This window comes from Athene noctua, chromosome 1, assembly GCF_965140245.1.
Source record: "Athene noctua chromosome 1, bAthNoc1.hap1.1, whole genome shotgun sequence".
In the NCBI taxonomy this organism is placed as follows: Eukaryota; Metazoa; Chordata; class Aves; order Strigiformes; family Strigidae; genus Athene; species Athene noctua.
In genome coordinates, this window is record NC_134037.1 from 256,866,727 (window position 1) to 256,882,797 (window position 16,071).

Genomic DNA, 16,071 nt, shown 5'->3' on the forward strand with positions numbered 1-16,071 from the left:
CAGCTGAAGATGAATTTTGACTTCCGTCAACACAAAGCATCATTTTTTCCTTTCACAGTTCCTTGCTGGCGGTAACAGCCTGACATCTGCTGGCTTGAATATCTCTGCTCGCCCATCTGCCTTTACACCAACAACTCTGCCAAATCTCTCAGCTGCTCCAGGAGCCAACCTTTCACGTTTCCTGTTTTGAGAACATCTGCAAGTTCATGTTAAAAAACAGCAAATCACACACAAACCCAAGCACTCGCTGCTAATGTAGCGACCTAACTGCTAGGCAGAGTCATCCAGACAGCTCAGGAAAGCCTAACTCTTGACCTGCAGGTTCCCACTACTCCACACCATGTACTTATATTTGCTTTGGGCCAAAGAGAGCACAAGAACTTAACATACACGATCTGCTGTCTTTTCCAAACTCTCTCAAAACTTACTCACTCTTGGACTGAAGTGAGAGTACAGTTGTGTTGCAGCTCACTGCTAGCAGAACAACAGGAGTGGTTGAAGGCTGTGCACAGTCTTGACAGACATGAGACAAGGTCTTCACTTTGAGTAAGTTAACTTCAGTGACTGCTTTCAGACCCAAATAAAACTAATTTATGTATGTTCTACTGTTTTGCTCAGTGGGACCATTTACTACCTAGTCATAAGTATGTGGTGATGTTATCATGTGCATATTTAAGATATTCTTTCACTGAATTCAACTGCTGACAATATATGCCAAGCTTATTTTATACTGACAAGGTACCTGCTCCTTTTTCATTTGCACAGTTATTAATTTTAGTTTCACTTTCTATATCAAGCATAATTATGAGTGATTAGATGTAGGGAGTAGATGCAGAAAGGCCAAAACAAGGTCAGCACAGCAACTGAAAGTCTTCGGTCATAAGACCGTTGGACAATTAAAGAAAAGGATTAGGTAAGGCACACCTAATAAAAATCATACTATAGTTTAATAAGCTCAATCACTATCAGAAAGTACAACCAATACAACTTTTGTTCCAGGTCTGTTTGTAAAGGGGAGAAGTTATCTTTTTCCATTTAACTTTTCTAGTTAGGCTGCTAGCCAGAAACCTGAAAAAATAGGCTCATGTGTCCTGTATGTCTTTTATGGAATCATCTAAAATCAAATGTTTAACTTTACAACTTGATTCTGCATCCTTCCTGCCTAAAGCCAGAGCACCAACTACAAGACTACACAACAGGAAGTATTCAGCTTTCCCAAACTACAGAGATATGTACCAAAATGTTCTCAGTGCAGGCATCTTAATATGCAACAGAGCAAAAACATATGGGGGTGTGGGGGGGTGGGTAGGAATCAAAATAGTTTAATGGATAAGAATCCTTTTAGCACCAGGCTGAGCTTATGCAATGGAGTATTGTGCAGAACAAATTCTAAAGCCCATCTTACTACTCCTGTTCCACAGAAGCTGGAAAATTAGGATAGTAATAATCCAGTTAGGATAGTAATCAACCAATATGAATATATTTTCCCAAATGATGGCTAATTTTCTTTAGAGATGATTTACTATGATTTTCTTGTGATCTGTCAGTCTACTTCCACAAAACAGATGCCAGAATCCCAATGCTCTAGCGAGTCTGCCTCAATACCAAGAGGGAGAAAAGTACAGGAGTTTCAGTTTTCTCTTGCCAGTTTAGTAACCACATTGATCAAAGTGTCATGTTTCTCCATCTTGATGCTGAACCATGCTGTAGACCACTCACTGCCATCAGTCACATTCTTCTTTCCCATTCCTCCCTCAATCTGTAAAATTCTGATAGTCTCACAGCAGCTAAACTGCTGCTGCTCATCATATTCATAACACATCAAACCATGGGCATATGTAAGATCCCAAGCAGCACGGTGTCACATCCCGCTCAGACGAGGGGGACAAGTGACTCAGATTCGCAAATCCCCAATTGGAGAAGACAAGTCTCCAAGTTCAAGCATTTAGTAACTACCTACAATGTAGTAACTGAACACACGATTATTGGCTAAGTACAGAGCAAGTTGTGGCGAGCAATATAATTTGCCTTGCATTTCTTAATGGAAAAAGGAAAAGAGGGCGATAGAGGGAATGGGGGAATACAGATCACCAGTCTGGGTTCCTGCACTGATCCCGCCGGCGAGGGTTCCAGGAGGCGGCCCTCTTTTTCGCTGGCACCAGTCTTCACTTCACTGCTCTTTCCAGATGGCCAGGGGGCAGAGGGGGGGCAGGGAGAGGGGCAGAGAGAGAGAGAGCGCCCTTTCTTTCCCCTTTTGATTTATACCAACTTTTCTTGGGTCTGTCCCCTAGGTCGACCCACATAGCTACGTATCCCATGTACAGGGAGGGGTAAGGTGTTTCATGGGATGATGTAATTAGTATGATCATGACAGCCCTCGTTAGCATATTGAGGGGTCTTAACTTTAATATGCATTTCGTGGATAATGAAGCAAAGTTCATTCACCGGACACATGGCCCTTGAAATTTGCCCAGGTGCCCCAGGGCAGAGCCATCCTGTCTCCACAGGGCTCTCTCCCCCAGCTACATCGGGCAGCGTTATCAGCTTCGGCCTCCACAGAATGCACCCTGGGACTCAGAGTTTTATCTTGCGAGTGTTTGAGGCATTTCTTCAATCAGCCTCAACTTTTGCTTTCCCAGGTTGTTTGTCTTAGTTTCTCACAGGCCTGGTTTCTTGTCTCTAACACACGAACACAAGTCCAGACTTCACCAGAAAAAAAAGTCACAAGTACCTATTACTCAACTGAAGAGCAGGAACGCTTTTATTGCTAGATGATGGGGCTTCATACCTTGTAGTAACCTGCCTTTACAAGGGTAAGACACATAACTAAAAAAAAAATACTGTTTGTCTAGCAGACATAGAAAGACAGAGATGTCACAACTGCTGCTTATTGCCAAGAAATTCAAAGAAATTCTGAATCCAGAACATCAAAACAGTTTGGAGCCATCCCAAGGAGTATCTCCTCACAAGAGTAAAAGCTCTCTGAAAATTTACTAAGTCAGGAGGAAGAAGCACAAGAATCAAAGGGAAAGCTGCAGTTCAAGAACAGCAGATGGAGCTGTCGTGTAGCCAAACGGCGCTGCAGAAACCTGCAGGGCTGCGATTGGGAGCTGCTGGTTTTCATTTAAGTCCTTTTCTTCCCCCATCCTTTATAGAACAGGTATGCAAACAATAAACCCCACAAACTGCGAGACGTATTCTTTATAACTCAAATCACCCAGATTTTTTTTTTTAGCTTTTTTTAAAGTCAGATTTCATTAAAAAGTTGAACCAGAAAGTTTCTTTTCCACACTTATATAAAAGGAGTAAGACAAAAACAATGGCTTGCACAAACAGACTTAATTAGAATAGACCACAACAAAAGAAAAAAGCAGTTAAGTACACATTTACAATACCTTAACTGTTGGTTAAAAGTAACAGTGGTAAAGGTGTACTAGCATATATGAGGTATTTCTAATTATAATTTTCATAATTACCATTATTGCCCAGATCTCAGATGTAGAAGGTCCTGAACAACCTAGTACAACTCTGAAATTGGCCCTGATTTTGGAGGGAGGTTGGACCTGATGACATGCAGAGTTCCCTTCCAAACCTAAACTGTTCTAGGATTAATCCAAACCAGTTACAAAGCCTCAAGTTTTAAGGTTCTGTAAACAGGACTACTTAGCAAGTTTTGTTAGAAATGAACAGTCATCATCAGCAATACAACCGCCATGTTACACAAATGAAAGTATGATGTACATAAAACACTGACACAGAAACAGTCAGTCTGGTACTAATAAAAGGAAAGATAAAAATAGAAAAAGGAGTACTGAAAGTAATATGTGAATAAGTTTAAGGGAAGTCAGCTGCGGTAGGCAGGATGGGAATACTCTGGGGAGCTACAGCTGTGAGGTAAAGAAAGTGAGCAACAAAATTTCAGTTCCATGTACAAAAACCTTCATGCATCTTGTTTGATTAAAAAAAAGGAATCACTTTGTATTTTCCTGTACATCTTCGAGTCCAAAGACTCTCAAAGCATTTAAGGAAAATACAAACATGCACACAACAGATTGCTTAAGAGGCAGCCAGCTCCAGATGGAAGACTGCAGCCACTACCCAAAGCACAGCTGCCGAGAACAACACACACTGACTTTGATTTAAAAAGGCAGTAGGCAGCAAAAGACATCGTGCCCAAGAGGCTAATGAGAGCTCCAGACTGAAGGTTCAAGTCAGTAGCTTTGATACTTTAGCTCAGAGAAACTTTCTACAGTGAAGTGCAGCTCATGGGCTCATCACGACCAGTCTTCTCCAGACTGGTCCACTCAACAAACTCACACTGGAAGCAAGGGCCAAAACCCACCTTGCTGTCTTCCACTTGACATACACGGCACATTTCCTTGACTTTACCTTATATGTGCACATGTAATTGTGCTTTTGTTGAGCTCTCAAAGATGACTTATCTCAGGGTGGGTTTTTTAAATGTGCTGTGGTTTTGGAAATCCATTTAAAAATAAAACAAGCCACTCTGCCACACATCTCCCCTGGGGAGGAGACAAAAAAGGCACAACAGATATTAGTTAGTTATTGTACAGATGTTAGTCTGCTTAATATACTCCTGGAAGTATTCAGGAACTATGGAAATGAGTAAAATACAAAGACAAAACAGGACACGTGGGCTAAAACCCACTTCCTCCTCAGCAACACCTTAAAGTCATTAGTGATTACAGAGACAGGACAGCAAACCCAAGACTCTTCCAAAAAAAGCTACAATTCATGGGGTAGCTTCTAACCAAAAGCATTTAAAGCCATTTGAAGTGGTAAATCAACACGTGATGGTTTTGTATTACTGAGTTTCAGGCAAGATTGTGAGTGTCTGAGAGCCCTTCTGTCACGTCTTGAAATTTAATCCTCTATAAAATAGCTTTATTTTCCCAAACTTGGATATTCCACATGAAATCAAGTCAGTTGTTCTACTGGTGAGAAGCCAAGGGACTTTAAGAGTCATGCTCCAACCTCCACACAGGTTCATGGAGTTGTTTTGCGTGCTCATCCTGTCTGAATTATTTCCTGAGGACAGGAAGATACAGGATAGTCTGAGGATATCCTCCTGCATGAACAGTAGTGTGGGCACCAGCCTCTTTGGGATTTCACTGATGTGCTTCTATTCCTGGTTTTACTCCTGACAGGCTGTGGGACCCCAGTCCTGTTAGCTGGCCCTATTAGTTTTGTTCCCTCTTATGATTTTTGCTTCCTCCATTTAAGTTGCAAGTTCATGAGGACAGGGAATGCCTTGTCATCTTCGTACAGCATAGTATTCAGAGGGAACGAAATTTTGTTACAAGTACTACTACATATAATTAAATATCTAAGCTCATAAAAACCATTGCAGCAGTGGAATACCACTAAAAAAAACAACTCACCCACTATTTATGTCTTCATAGCAGGGGAGACACAGAAATGAAAGCTAAATAAAAGTAACTTTTAAAAAAGTCTCCCTCCCTGACACTATTCTTGTTGCTTTGTTTCCTCTTAGCGCACATTTATGTGTATCATAGTCTGCCAGGACTGAGGCTACATCTCACTGACAGCTGGTAAGATTCTCTCAAGTTTGTCCCTGCTCATTTAGTGCAGAAGAAAAGGGAGAAAAAAAGACAAGAAAAATTAAGATTAGCTTTATCTTTTCTGTTTTAAATGCAAAGATTGAGGTGTTTCCTTCCTTTCTAGGATGGTACTTGGGCAAGGGACAACGGAGATTGAAGATGAGCACCAGTCTGTTAAATGCATAATTATTTGATGCTCTGTGAAAGAGAAAGGAGATGTAAACTGCATCTTCTTGAATCAGGCTGTGTTAACCCACTAACTTGAAAGTCCTACATGTAAATAATATAAGAAAATTGGAAGAGATGGACTCTGTCATAGTAATCTTCCACACTCCCCATAATTCAGAGGTGTTGTTCACCAGATTTATTTTTTTCATTAATCTGTCGCATTTAACAAAACACACAGACGTCAAACATATGCTTTTTGACTATCAATTGATTCCAACTTCTATACTACTAGCAATGGTCAAGAGCAACTGACACCAATTTTCCTTCGCTTGGAGTTAAGCTTTCAGCCAAACATGCTCCCCAAAACAAATGCAGGCTTAAGATCCTTGTAATGGAGGGATCTCTTCCACTGCAACTACATCCTTGAGAACACACTGGCCTTTGACTAGAGTCATGCTTTGTGTATTTTACTGAAAATTTCTTCTATGCTGCAGAAACCATGTCACCTGCTCTTGGGAGGCTGCAACTGTTTAAGGAAGTCTGCTTTTAGCACTCATTTATCACTTCAGTGATTAAAAAGCACTGACAAGGAAAACCCCAGACAGGAACTCAACCCCTGCCCTGAGTCACACCGTTTGGACAAGGCACTTGAAAAGACCAAAGAACATTTAAACAGCTACAGGATATGCTGTAGGAAAGCACCAGGCTACTCAGGTCAGCCCTTGTTAGAAACAAACAGTCCCCAAACAGCATGTGATGAAATATTATTTTCATGTTGGAAACCTAAACAGCTAACAAGAACACAAACAAATTGGTTTCAACTTCCACAAACCATGAGTAGTTTTGTGCTGTAACTGAAACTCCAGGTTCTGCTTACCATGTAAAAATGAAGCCCATAAACACATTTAGGCTTTAATTACTTAGGTGTAAAATCCTTCAGCAGTCACAGTGAAGATGCAAGTCCTTGTTAAAACTCCTCCAGCTGAAAGGACAGTCTGAGAGGTCCCACAGGCCCTCCTAACATTTTCTGCCCCAGACTTGAGGGCCACAACACTTCAGCACAAGGGAAAATGGGTGACAAAGGCAGGAGATGGCAGGAATCACTTCAGTCAGCTTTACTGCTGACACACCTTCACCTCACTCTCCATTCCCCTGCCACTCTGCTCCTCTCTTGTGCTGCTGAGAATTAATCAGCTACGTAAATTTATAAAAAACTACTATGGTGATAAACACACCAAATGTTCACATCATCGTTGCTTCCATTCAAGAAATTATTATCCTGGTGAAATCCTTCCATGGGAAAAGGGATGGGGCAAGGCGTAGGGGGCAACCAGGTCAGAGCTATATTACCCAAAGTGTGTTGGTTCATATGGCTAAAATTAGCATGAAGATGCACTACACCAGCAAAACCAAAGTTGGCCTTGTGAAAGATCTCTCAGACCCTTAACATGCAAAGGCCTGTAATTCTTTCCATCTGCCTTCCAGATTGAATTACAAATCCAACACATTTGGAGGATTAACTTCAGAGAAGAGGAAAAAATTGGACATGAACCTTCAATATGTCACAGATTAAGCAGTATAAGAACTTTCCAGTTTTGCTGAGAGTGTCCTAAAGTTTTGAGTAGGACTAATTGATTAAAAAGACTTTACAAAATAAGTTTGATCTTCTCTGATCAAATCAGTTTTCATTTGAAAGGCTTCCTCAGCCCTTTTTTAAAAATAAAGGCATGGGGAAGAAAAGCATTTCAGATTCAAGACAAATATTTTAAATTAGTCAAATTAAATATTTAAAACACTTCTACCCCTCCCCTAAAAAAAGAGCTAGAACTTTCTACTTTGCCAAATATTTTTAAAGGTTCAAGTCACAATTGTTTTACTTCCCAGACTTTCAGAGCTACAACGAAATTTGCCCTATTCTATTGTTCTCCCAGCCTTTGTTCAACCTCTATTATTTTTATTTTATTTTCTACAGCTAATCCCACACAAGACAGATGATCCAAGGAAGAAGAGACAGACATAGCGAAATCAAAGAGGAAAGTGAAATCAAAGAGGTCCTGTCATCCATCTGGGTATTCTTATAATTAGGCAAAGCACAGGCAAAATGGCAAAAGCTCAGTGCAGGGATAGCAGTTTATTTGTATTAAAAGGCACTGAATGCCTACATAAGGTCCAATGCTAGGGATTTTACACATGACACTGAGGATCATTTGTTTAATAGCCACCAATTCTGATGAGCATCTCGGGGGGGGGGGGGGGGAATTTAAAAAAACAAAGCAGCAAAGCAGCAATTAGTCTTAGAGCCTGTATGTAATTGCAAAAATCCCATGTTGCAACTGCTACTTTGGCAAGCTTGCAACATACCTGAACACTGAAGAAAACTGTCTGATTGCAGGGATCCGAGACATAGGTAGATGGGATGACAGGGAGACCAGCAGCATTCAAGGAAATAACAGCCATGGCTCAAGTTTTTCTACAGATAGCTCTATTTTACAACAGAAATGTCCAAGTCTTGTCACAATCATCACAAAAGTTCTCCAGTGACTGAAAAGCTCTTAGCAAACATACAGATAAACGATACAGTGCAGTTAGCACCCAGAACTGAGCTGGACCATAAATGCTTTTCTCCTCATAGCAAAGCAACAGTTTTCTCATCTAAATAGCTCTCAGATCTTTATCCAAAAATACTTTTCTATTTCCATCTGTATTTTCCTTTTTCCACTTAAAAATAGTCAAGAACTTTTTTTCTTATGAACTACCCTGTTCAGAACGGGCTCCATAGACATTGCTAAAAGCCATTTGCCATCATGTTGTAGGACAGGAACTCCTGCCTAGTTGAGAGAACTAAATTCTCCCCCTGGTAACAGTGACTTGCAGGACTGAAAACTGTACACTTGTAGGTGGCCAACCATTTATCACTGTTTAGGAAACAGTACAGAAACAACAGCACTCCCAGAGCAGCATGTGGTTCTGAACAGCTTTTGTGGAAGACTCCATTTTCAGGGAGTCACACAGTAGGGCATACATAGCAAGCTGCTGCTTTGAGGCATAAATCAAATGTTTTGTTAATGCTAGTTTTGCTTTCACCCACTTCCTCTAGTTCAGTCTGGCCTCAGTCCAAACCCTGCTGAAGTCAAAGAGATGCCCATCACTTTTTGTTCCTGTTGACTTGAAAGAAGTTCCTGCATGAAAACTATCATCTAAACCCACCTCCAACTAGATTTTTTTTCCACACCAACTGCCTTTATGGATGCTTTTTTGAAGGGTTGTTTGCCTCACAATGCAATTCCTTGCATTACTCCCCTTTGGAAGCAGAATAAATGAACAAGGAATGCAAGGAGATGCCCCACCAAGTCTGTCTGTATCTAAGCAGTCAGAGGGAGAAGCTAGCACACAGGATCACAGCTCCCTGGATACTCACATTCCATGCAGGCAGGCCTTCCAGTGAACCCCCTCCTCTTCAGGAAAGAGACACACTTCTCAGATCTTACCCTACAAACATCTTTTCCCGATAATCTTCACCTAACCACTCTCACTTTAAGCCTGAGGCAAGGGTAAGCTTGTGCAGAAACTGTATCTTGGCTGTAGTAATGGAAAAAGCTGTTACGTCAATTTGAAGATAGAAACAACAGCCCTAAAGGATCAGAGGTTTTGTTCTTTGCTCACTACATGTGTTTAGAGAACAGTAACCAGACCACAGCACAACTGACTGTATTAAGGCCACTTGGCAGTAGCACTGTAACAGCACTGAGTATCAGTAAATACTCCATGCACACTAGAGCTGAACTAAAGCACAGGAGACAGTAACTAAAAATTTTTAAAAAAAGAAAATTATCCCCCTACACCACAGGCAAGGAGGACAGTATCTACTGACTGTGATTAAAAGAAATGCAATTCCCATTCTTCTGTCCATATTTAACTTTGTTCTTCAGGCATATGAATTCAGAAAGAAATGAACCATTTTGCAAGTATATGGGAAATGACTGAGTACAACCTGGTTTTCCCCATTAAATTTTTTACAAGTTTCACCACTTTAAATATAAAATCTAAATATTCCAGAATGTATGCCATAAAGAAAATTAAGGTATTTCTTCAGTTTTTTGAAGATTTAAAATGAAATAATGAAGTGTGACCTCTAGTCTCTCACCAATTTGGCATAACGTTATAAATCATCTGCACAATCTACCACAACTTCTTATGCTGTTGGCTGGTCTTATCCTCCTATAAGTCAGATGAAGACATCTATACAGAACACATTCTCATCAAATTCCATTTTGAACTTCATTGTCCTCCCTATCTCCCCACACAGCACCACCCCCACCCCCCCAACAAAATCAAGAAATTCAGATCCAAGACTTTGATTCAACTGCTAGAAGCTCATGGACAATTGGTATCAGACAAAATAACTTCAGTGAAGTTAACAGAATTTCTTTCAGGCACGTCCAGTTGTAAACAGCTTCCTACTTCAGTCATAGGCAGTTTTGTTTATTGCTTAGTCCTTTAGACTTCCTTTAATCAAGACGGTCTATCAGAAATCTATCAGTAGCCTATTACAGCTTTTAATTATTAAAGCTAGCGACATAAAAAAATGCTTATTTTCAAGAGAGAGTAGTGACCATTGATGCTTTTCGTAGTCTCTAGTATTAACTGCTCACTTGAAGGAAGAGGCTGTAAGTTGTGAGGAAATTAAGTGTTTCCTGCTTAATTTGAGAAGCTGATGTCTGCATTGTGACCCACAGATAAGTAGTGCATAAAAATAAAAATTCACTGACAAGCTTTAACAAGTACTTCCCTGTTTTCCTGTCCACTGAATAAGAGCTATTGTTTCTGCTTATAGACCTGGTTTATAGCTTACCGCTCCTGTTTTAAATCACACTGTGAAATCACAGAGTAAGAGCTGCCAAGTACTCCTGTACTACTTGATGAGTAAAACATATTCCAAGTAATTCACCTCAGAGACAAACATCAGCATCACTTCTTCTCTAACCACTGACAGAACTTTTAATTGATACCAAGGGGCTCTGTAAAAAGCACTTTGTTTTTTCCTTCACCAGAAAAGTGCTATTGTATTATAGTGCCAGACATGAAAAAAACCCATCTTAGCCATTCCCAACATGTTACTATTCTGAGACATCAACCTGAGTCACAATAAGATGTTGAAAAACCTGCCAATCAGAATTAAAAGTGATAATTTCCATCCATCTTAATATCTTTATAACTGAGTTTAAGGCCCATGGTTGAAAACTACTCCATTAACATTAAAGGAGCTGATATATAACTGTTGCATATACAATTTTAATGCTGCTTGTTTACATACAACAGTGAAAATTTCAAATACTGAAAAATGCTGAATTAGTTTAAAGATATGTTGTTCTGTAATTGTACTCACAAGGAGGAAGTTTACAAGAGATGCAACATTTGCTTAAGAGCAAAACTACACTCGTAGTTTGGATTAATTTGATAAATTAAGACCACATTGTCATCAAAAAGGTGACACAATCTCTTCACCACACTTCCCTTTACTCTTTGCAGCAACCTGACTGAAGTCAATTTGGTTTTTGATGTAGTACTGATTTTCAGTTAAAGTAGGAAAATTCTAGGATTCACTGGCTTCATCTAAATTGGCCCTTCTCATAAAACAGAAAGGCCCATCTCTGAAAAAAATACATCTTTGCTTCTCCTCTGCAGTCCTTCTCAAATTCTCTTTTTCTTATTGAAACTTGCATTCTCATTTTCACACTTTCAGTCAAGGCTTTCATTTTCTATGCTTCAGAACTTCAGTCTGCAACACAAAACAGGGTATTAAAAACACCTGATAAAGCCAAAAAAGATCAAATTGCATTACTTTTTGAACTTCATTACTTTGAAGCTTCAACATAGGTTCCTTTTATGTACACACAATATGAAGTGCAGATGTGTTTTAGAGCACAAAGACTTGCATATGAATTTACCCAGCGATGCAATACTGACATAGGTGTGAAATCTAGGAAGTTATGAAGTCAGAACCTATCTTCTAGAAACGGTGACATAATTGACACGTTTAAAAGACAATCTGATTTAAGCACCAGGCTCAGTAACTTGCTGAACAAAAGTTAGTTGGTACTTGTTACATTGGTTCTTAGACAAGTTCACAGCAGTTCCTAAAGCAAGTGATGTGCTTACAAAGTGTGATTGGGGTGAAGGGTCCACCAGCACATTAAGTCTCACACGGCTGTCAATTATCAACTTGAGTGAAGAGATACCACATCCACTCTCTTTTCCAAAATAACAGTTTATCGCTGAGAAGCCTTCAAATATCAGGAAACTTAAGGCATCATCCTTTCAGCAGTACTGCACCACAAGTTCCCATGCTATGGTTTTTGTAACACTGGTATGTCCATTGAAGACAGAATGGAGAGGTGCAAGACAAGGCTCCCCAAAGATCAGAAAAGCTGCATGACTCCAGACCCTCCCTGCTATGCTGTAAAATTATTTCTACTTGGGTAAAGAGGCGGTTCTTGGATACCTCACCAAGTCCTTCCAGTGAATTTGAATTGTGGTCACACAGCTGCCTACAAAGAAACCATTCAGATAGTGGTGGACTTCCTGCAGCTTTATACATGCTGCACATTATTCTCTCTGTAACGTTCGGTTTTGTATGGATTAGTTCAACACAAAAACTATGAGCAACCTTTTAGCAAGCAAGCTACCAAAGCAGAAGTGAGAATAGTCTTGCCTGCAGAAGCCACACTAGGATATCAGAAGAGCTGAAAAATAGACCAACTTCCCCAATATAGATACAATTTGTTGATGTAAAGATGTGGGTGATGTTAGAGTTTCTCCTTCAAGAGCCATCGACTAATCTAGGATGGCATGAGGTACCTTTATATGGGGGTAATTTCACTCATGCACTGGAGGACTAGAGAGCTGAAAGGCATCAGTTACTTTTGAAGGGGTGGGGAAAAACACACCCCCAAACCAAAATAATAAGAGTTGTTAAGCACATACAAGGCCAGTATGCAAGCTAAGATCCTAGTCACACTGACACAGGAATTGCTTGACTTGTTTCTCAATATTCTAGACTTTAGCCCTGTCGTCAGGGATGTCTGATACTTAAAATGGTAAACAGGAGGAAGTTCAACATAAATGAGTGTTGAGCTGAACTCTGACCCTATTATTTCTCCATTTTTATCAAAGTAGATTTAAATATCATTGCTTCTCAGTAAAGGCTAACACTAAACCCTCAAGCAGTGCCACAGGTCTATAGGTGTTCATGCCAAGAGGCTCCATTTAGAAACTGTAATTCCACATGAAAATTCTCCGCTTCTGAAATTCACTTCTCTGCTGTGCAACATTAATCAATTGTTCACCGTACCCAACAAGTATTTTTAAGCAACAGAATTCATGCAAGAAATCTACTAAGACTTCAAAGTTTTCTTTTGTGGAAGTATTAAATATTTCAAGACTCTATTCAAAGAGATTTTTTAATATAAATAGGTATCAGAATTTTTTGTTTATGACAGCATAGTATTTTGTCATATTATGAGGCAATTTTTATACTGTATGATTTTATATATATAGTTTCAACTGATGTTGAAGACCATCAAAGGGAGAAACAAGCACCAAAACAGGAACTTCAGCTAAGAAGAAAGACGCCACAGCACGGAACAGAAGCAGATGATTCATGTCATAAGCAACTATGATGTAAATAATTAAACTTTAACAACCCTGAGATGTGGCAAAGTATCACCACCCCTATTTAATGTTAATCATGGTATTCATGTTCCACTACAGAATCATAATGTAATTACAGATTTCCAGACAGTAGCACTTGGTGCACGTTTCATAAAGCCTGAAGAGTTTTCCTGTCAGTTCTGCATGCTGCACCACTGATAAAAAGCAGCCTTAGGCCCTCTGCACGATTAGACCTCTTACGTTAACGCTACAGCTTTCAAGTGCGAGGCAGCAGTATTTAAATCTTTGATAAATACAAAAAATACATTAATATACACACATCTCCCACCACGTTCAGCAGTACTAATAAGTCTTCGGAGAAGGAAAGCAAGGCTTCCAAGGACTGTGAATAGGACACCTCTTTTCTGCCAGCAGCCAGTCTCAGCCAATATGATTTTGCTTGAAGTGTGAGGGGAAAAGAATGTGGAAGAGACTGAGGCGAGCAAGATGTGGCATCTACTTTACAACAGGATGTTACTGTGACTCTTCCTTACCTTCTCTCAACATCTATCTACCTCCCAAAATCCACAGATCTCAGGTACACAGCAGCTCTGCCACTTTGCTGGCAGCTGGAAGGCACAAGGGCCGTCTCTGCCGATACCTGAGGAGAATAACCAGGTGATACCACAACCCAGAGAAGGGACGAGGACAGAGGTTTAACAGCATGGTGACAAAGGGCGGTTCAGACCACGGCACAGAATTAGCATCACTGATACTATGACAGCAATGTGTAACAACTGATATGCCAGAACAATTAGGTGTCACACTTAGTGTTACAACACTACCGCCAGGATTGATATCCTGGCCAATGCTGACCACACACTGCAGATGGTATCTGCAGTATGTCACCAGAATTAAGCTTCAGGGCTATTAGAGAAGTTAATGAAGGGACCTAAATCTCAAACCACTACCCAACTGATTGAGAAGTGTTGGACCGAGATGCTTTCATGACACAGGAATTCCATGGTTTATGCAGGGAGACCCCTGACAAAGAAGGTCTCCCAAACCAGTAACACCATCTGCAGAAGAATATAATCTCAATGTATGGATTTGTCTCTAAAATTGTTCCCAACCAATCTCTCACTTCTCTAATGACAGGGACCTTGACTCTAAAATTATTCTGTAGCTGTTCAGGGCACTCTTACAAGGGTTATCTGTTTTCTTCATGTCTGTTCTCTCTCTTCCCATTCTGCTTATTTCATCAAGTTCACCTTCTACAAAGTTGAAACAGGAGATGTTCAATCTACATATCATCCAAGATGCCTGTGAATTAAACACCTTCTCACCAGTCCCTTCATAGACCAGGGCATGAAATTCAGGTGCAGGCTACAAGTTTCTAATGAAACCAAGAGAATACTAAAAAAATACCCTCTCCCCTTACTATGCCTCCCAGTAAGAAGAACCATTATCTCCCCTGTAAAAATCAGGTACAGGACAGGTGAAGATGCAGATGTTCCCTGACACATACAAAGGAACTGTTGACTACTTTTGTGAAAACTTATAAACAAGCGGTGTTTCAAGTTTTCTGCAAGGGGACCAGCACTTGTAGCCAACAATTGTGGCACCCTCTGTTCTGTCCACATGCTATGGATTTTGCCAAGAAATTGCGAGGAGAATTGTTGGAGTAGATGGAAAAACAAAGCTCGGGTTAGTAACAGAAATTCGTTGCATATTTGAAACAATCATCACAAAGCTGCTATTCGCAAATACCATCAGAGTCCACCTGAGGCCCCCCTCGCCCCTCTCTGCCAACATGCGGTGCAGCATATTTTGGAACACAGACTTTGGGGCGCTGATACGGCAGAGTACACTATGTGTCACTAAAGAGTTGCAACTTAAGTGGAATATTCAAGGCCTGGAACATTTTGCAAAAGGGACTAAGCACTGCAGAAATGTGTGAAGACGTACTACTGGCTATACACATAGAAAACGCTCCCCAAATCCCCACGGAAACCCGCTGCCCGAGTCTGACGCGGCCCACCGGCTCGCCAGAGCAGGTGCCCTTGGCTGGGCTACGGGCAAACTTCGCCGTGACAGCCGCTGCGCCGGCAGCACAGCGGTGCGGGCCTGGCCGGGAGACTTCCCCTCAGCAGCACCCCCCCGGCCCCGCACCGCGCCGGGGATCGCTGCCACCACCGCCCAGGAGCGGCCAGAGGCGACCGGCGGCCGCCCCTCTGAAAACAGCCTCTTGATTAATCAGAGCTACCCGGGCGCGGTGTGAGGGAAGGCAGGAGCCGCCCCCCCCGGGCAGCGGCGGGCTCCTACCTGCTGCCTGAGGTAGCGCGTGAGGTAGGGGGCGGCTGGCGGCGCAGCGCCCCGGCGGCGGTGCGGGGGGGCGGCCTGAGCGCCGGGTGCGCCGAGCAGCGGGAGAAGCAGGAGGAGCGGCAGCAGCATGGCGAGGAGGAGCGGAGGCCGCCCGCCGCCCCGCCGCTTTATAGCGGCCCCGCTCCCCCCGCCCGCGGGCTGCCCCGAGCCGGCCCCGCGGGCGGCGGCGGGACCCGGCGGCGGGGCGGGGCGAGCGCCCCCCGCAGGCCGCGCCGGGCGGCCCACCCCGAGGGGGAGGGGCTACCGCACGCGGGGGGGCGGGCACTAAGCAGCGGGGCTTTCCGAT

At 41.9% G+C, this 16,071-nt stretch overlaps 1 protein-coding gene across 1 annotated transcript in view; it reads right to left on the bottom strand.

Moving 5' to 3' along the window:
• PRCP (prolylcarboxypeptidase) overlaps positions 1-15,940 on the bottom strand; it is a 33,306-nt gene extending 17,366 nt beyond the window's left edge. The window contains exon 1 of the mRNA XM_074917633.1: positions 15,726-15,940. Coding sequence (XP_074773734.1) covers positions 15,726-15,854 — 129 coding nt within the window. The 5' untranslated portion in view covers positions 15,855-15,940. The remainder of the gene's footprint in view (positions 1-15,725) is intronic.
• Between the last annotated feature and the right edge of the window lie 131 nt (positions 15,941-16,071).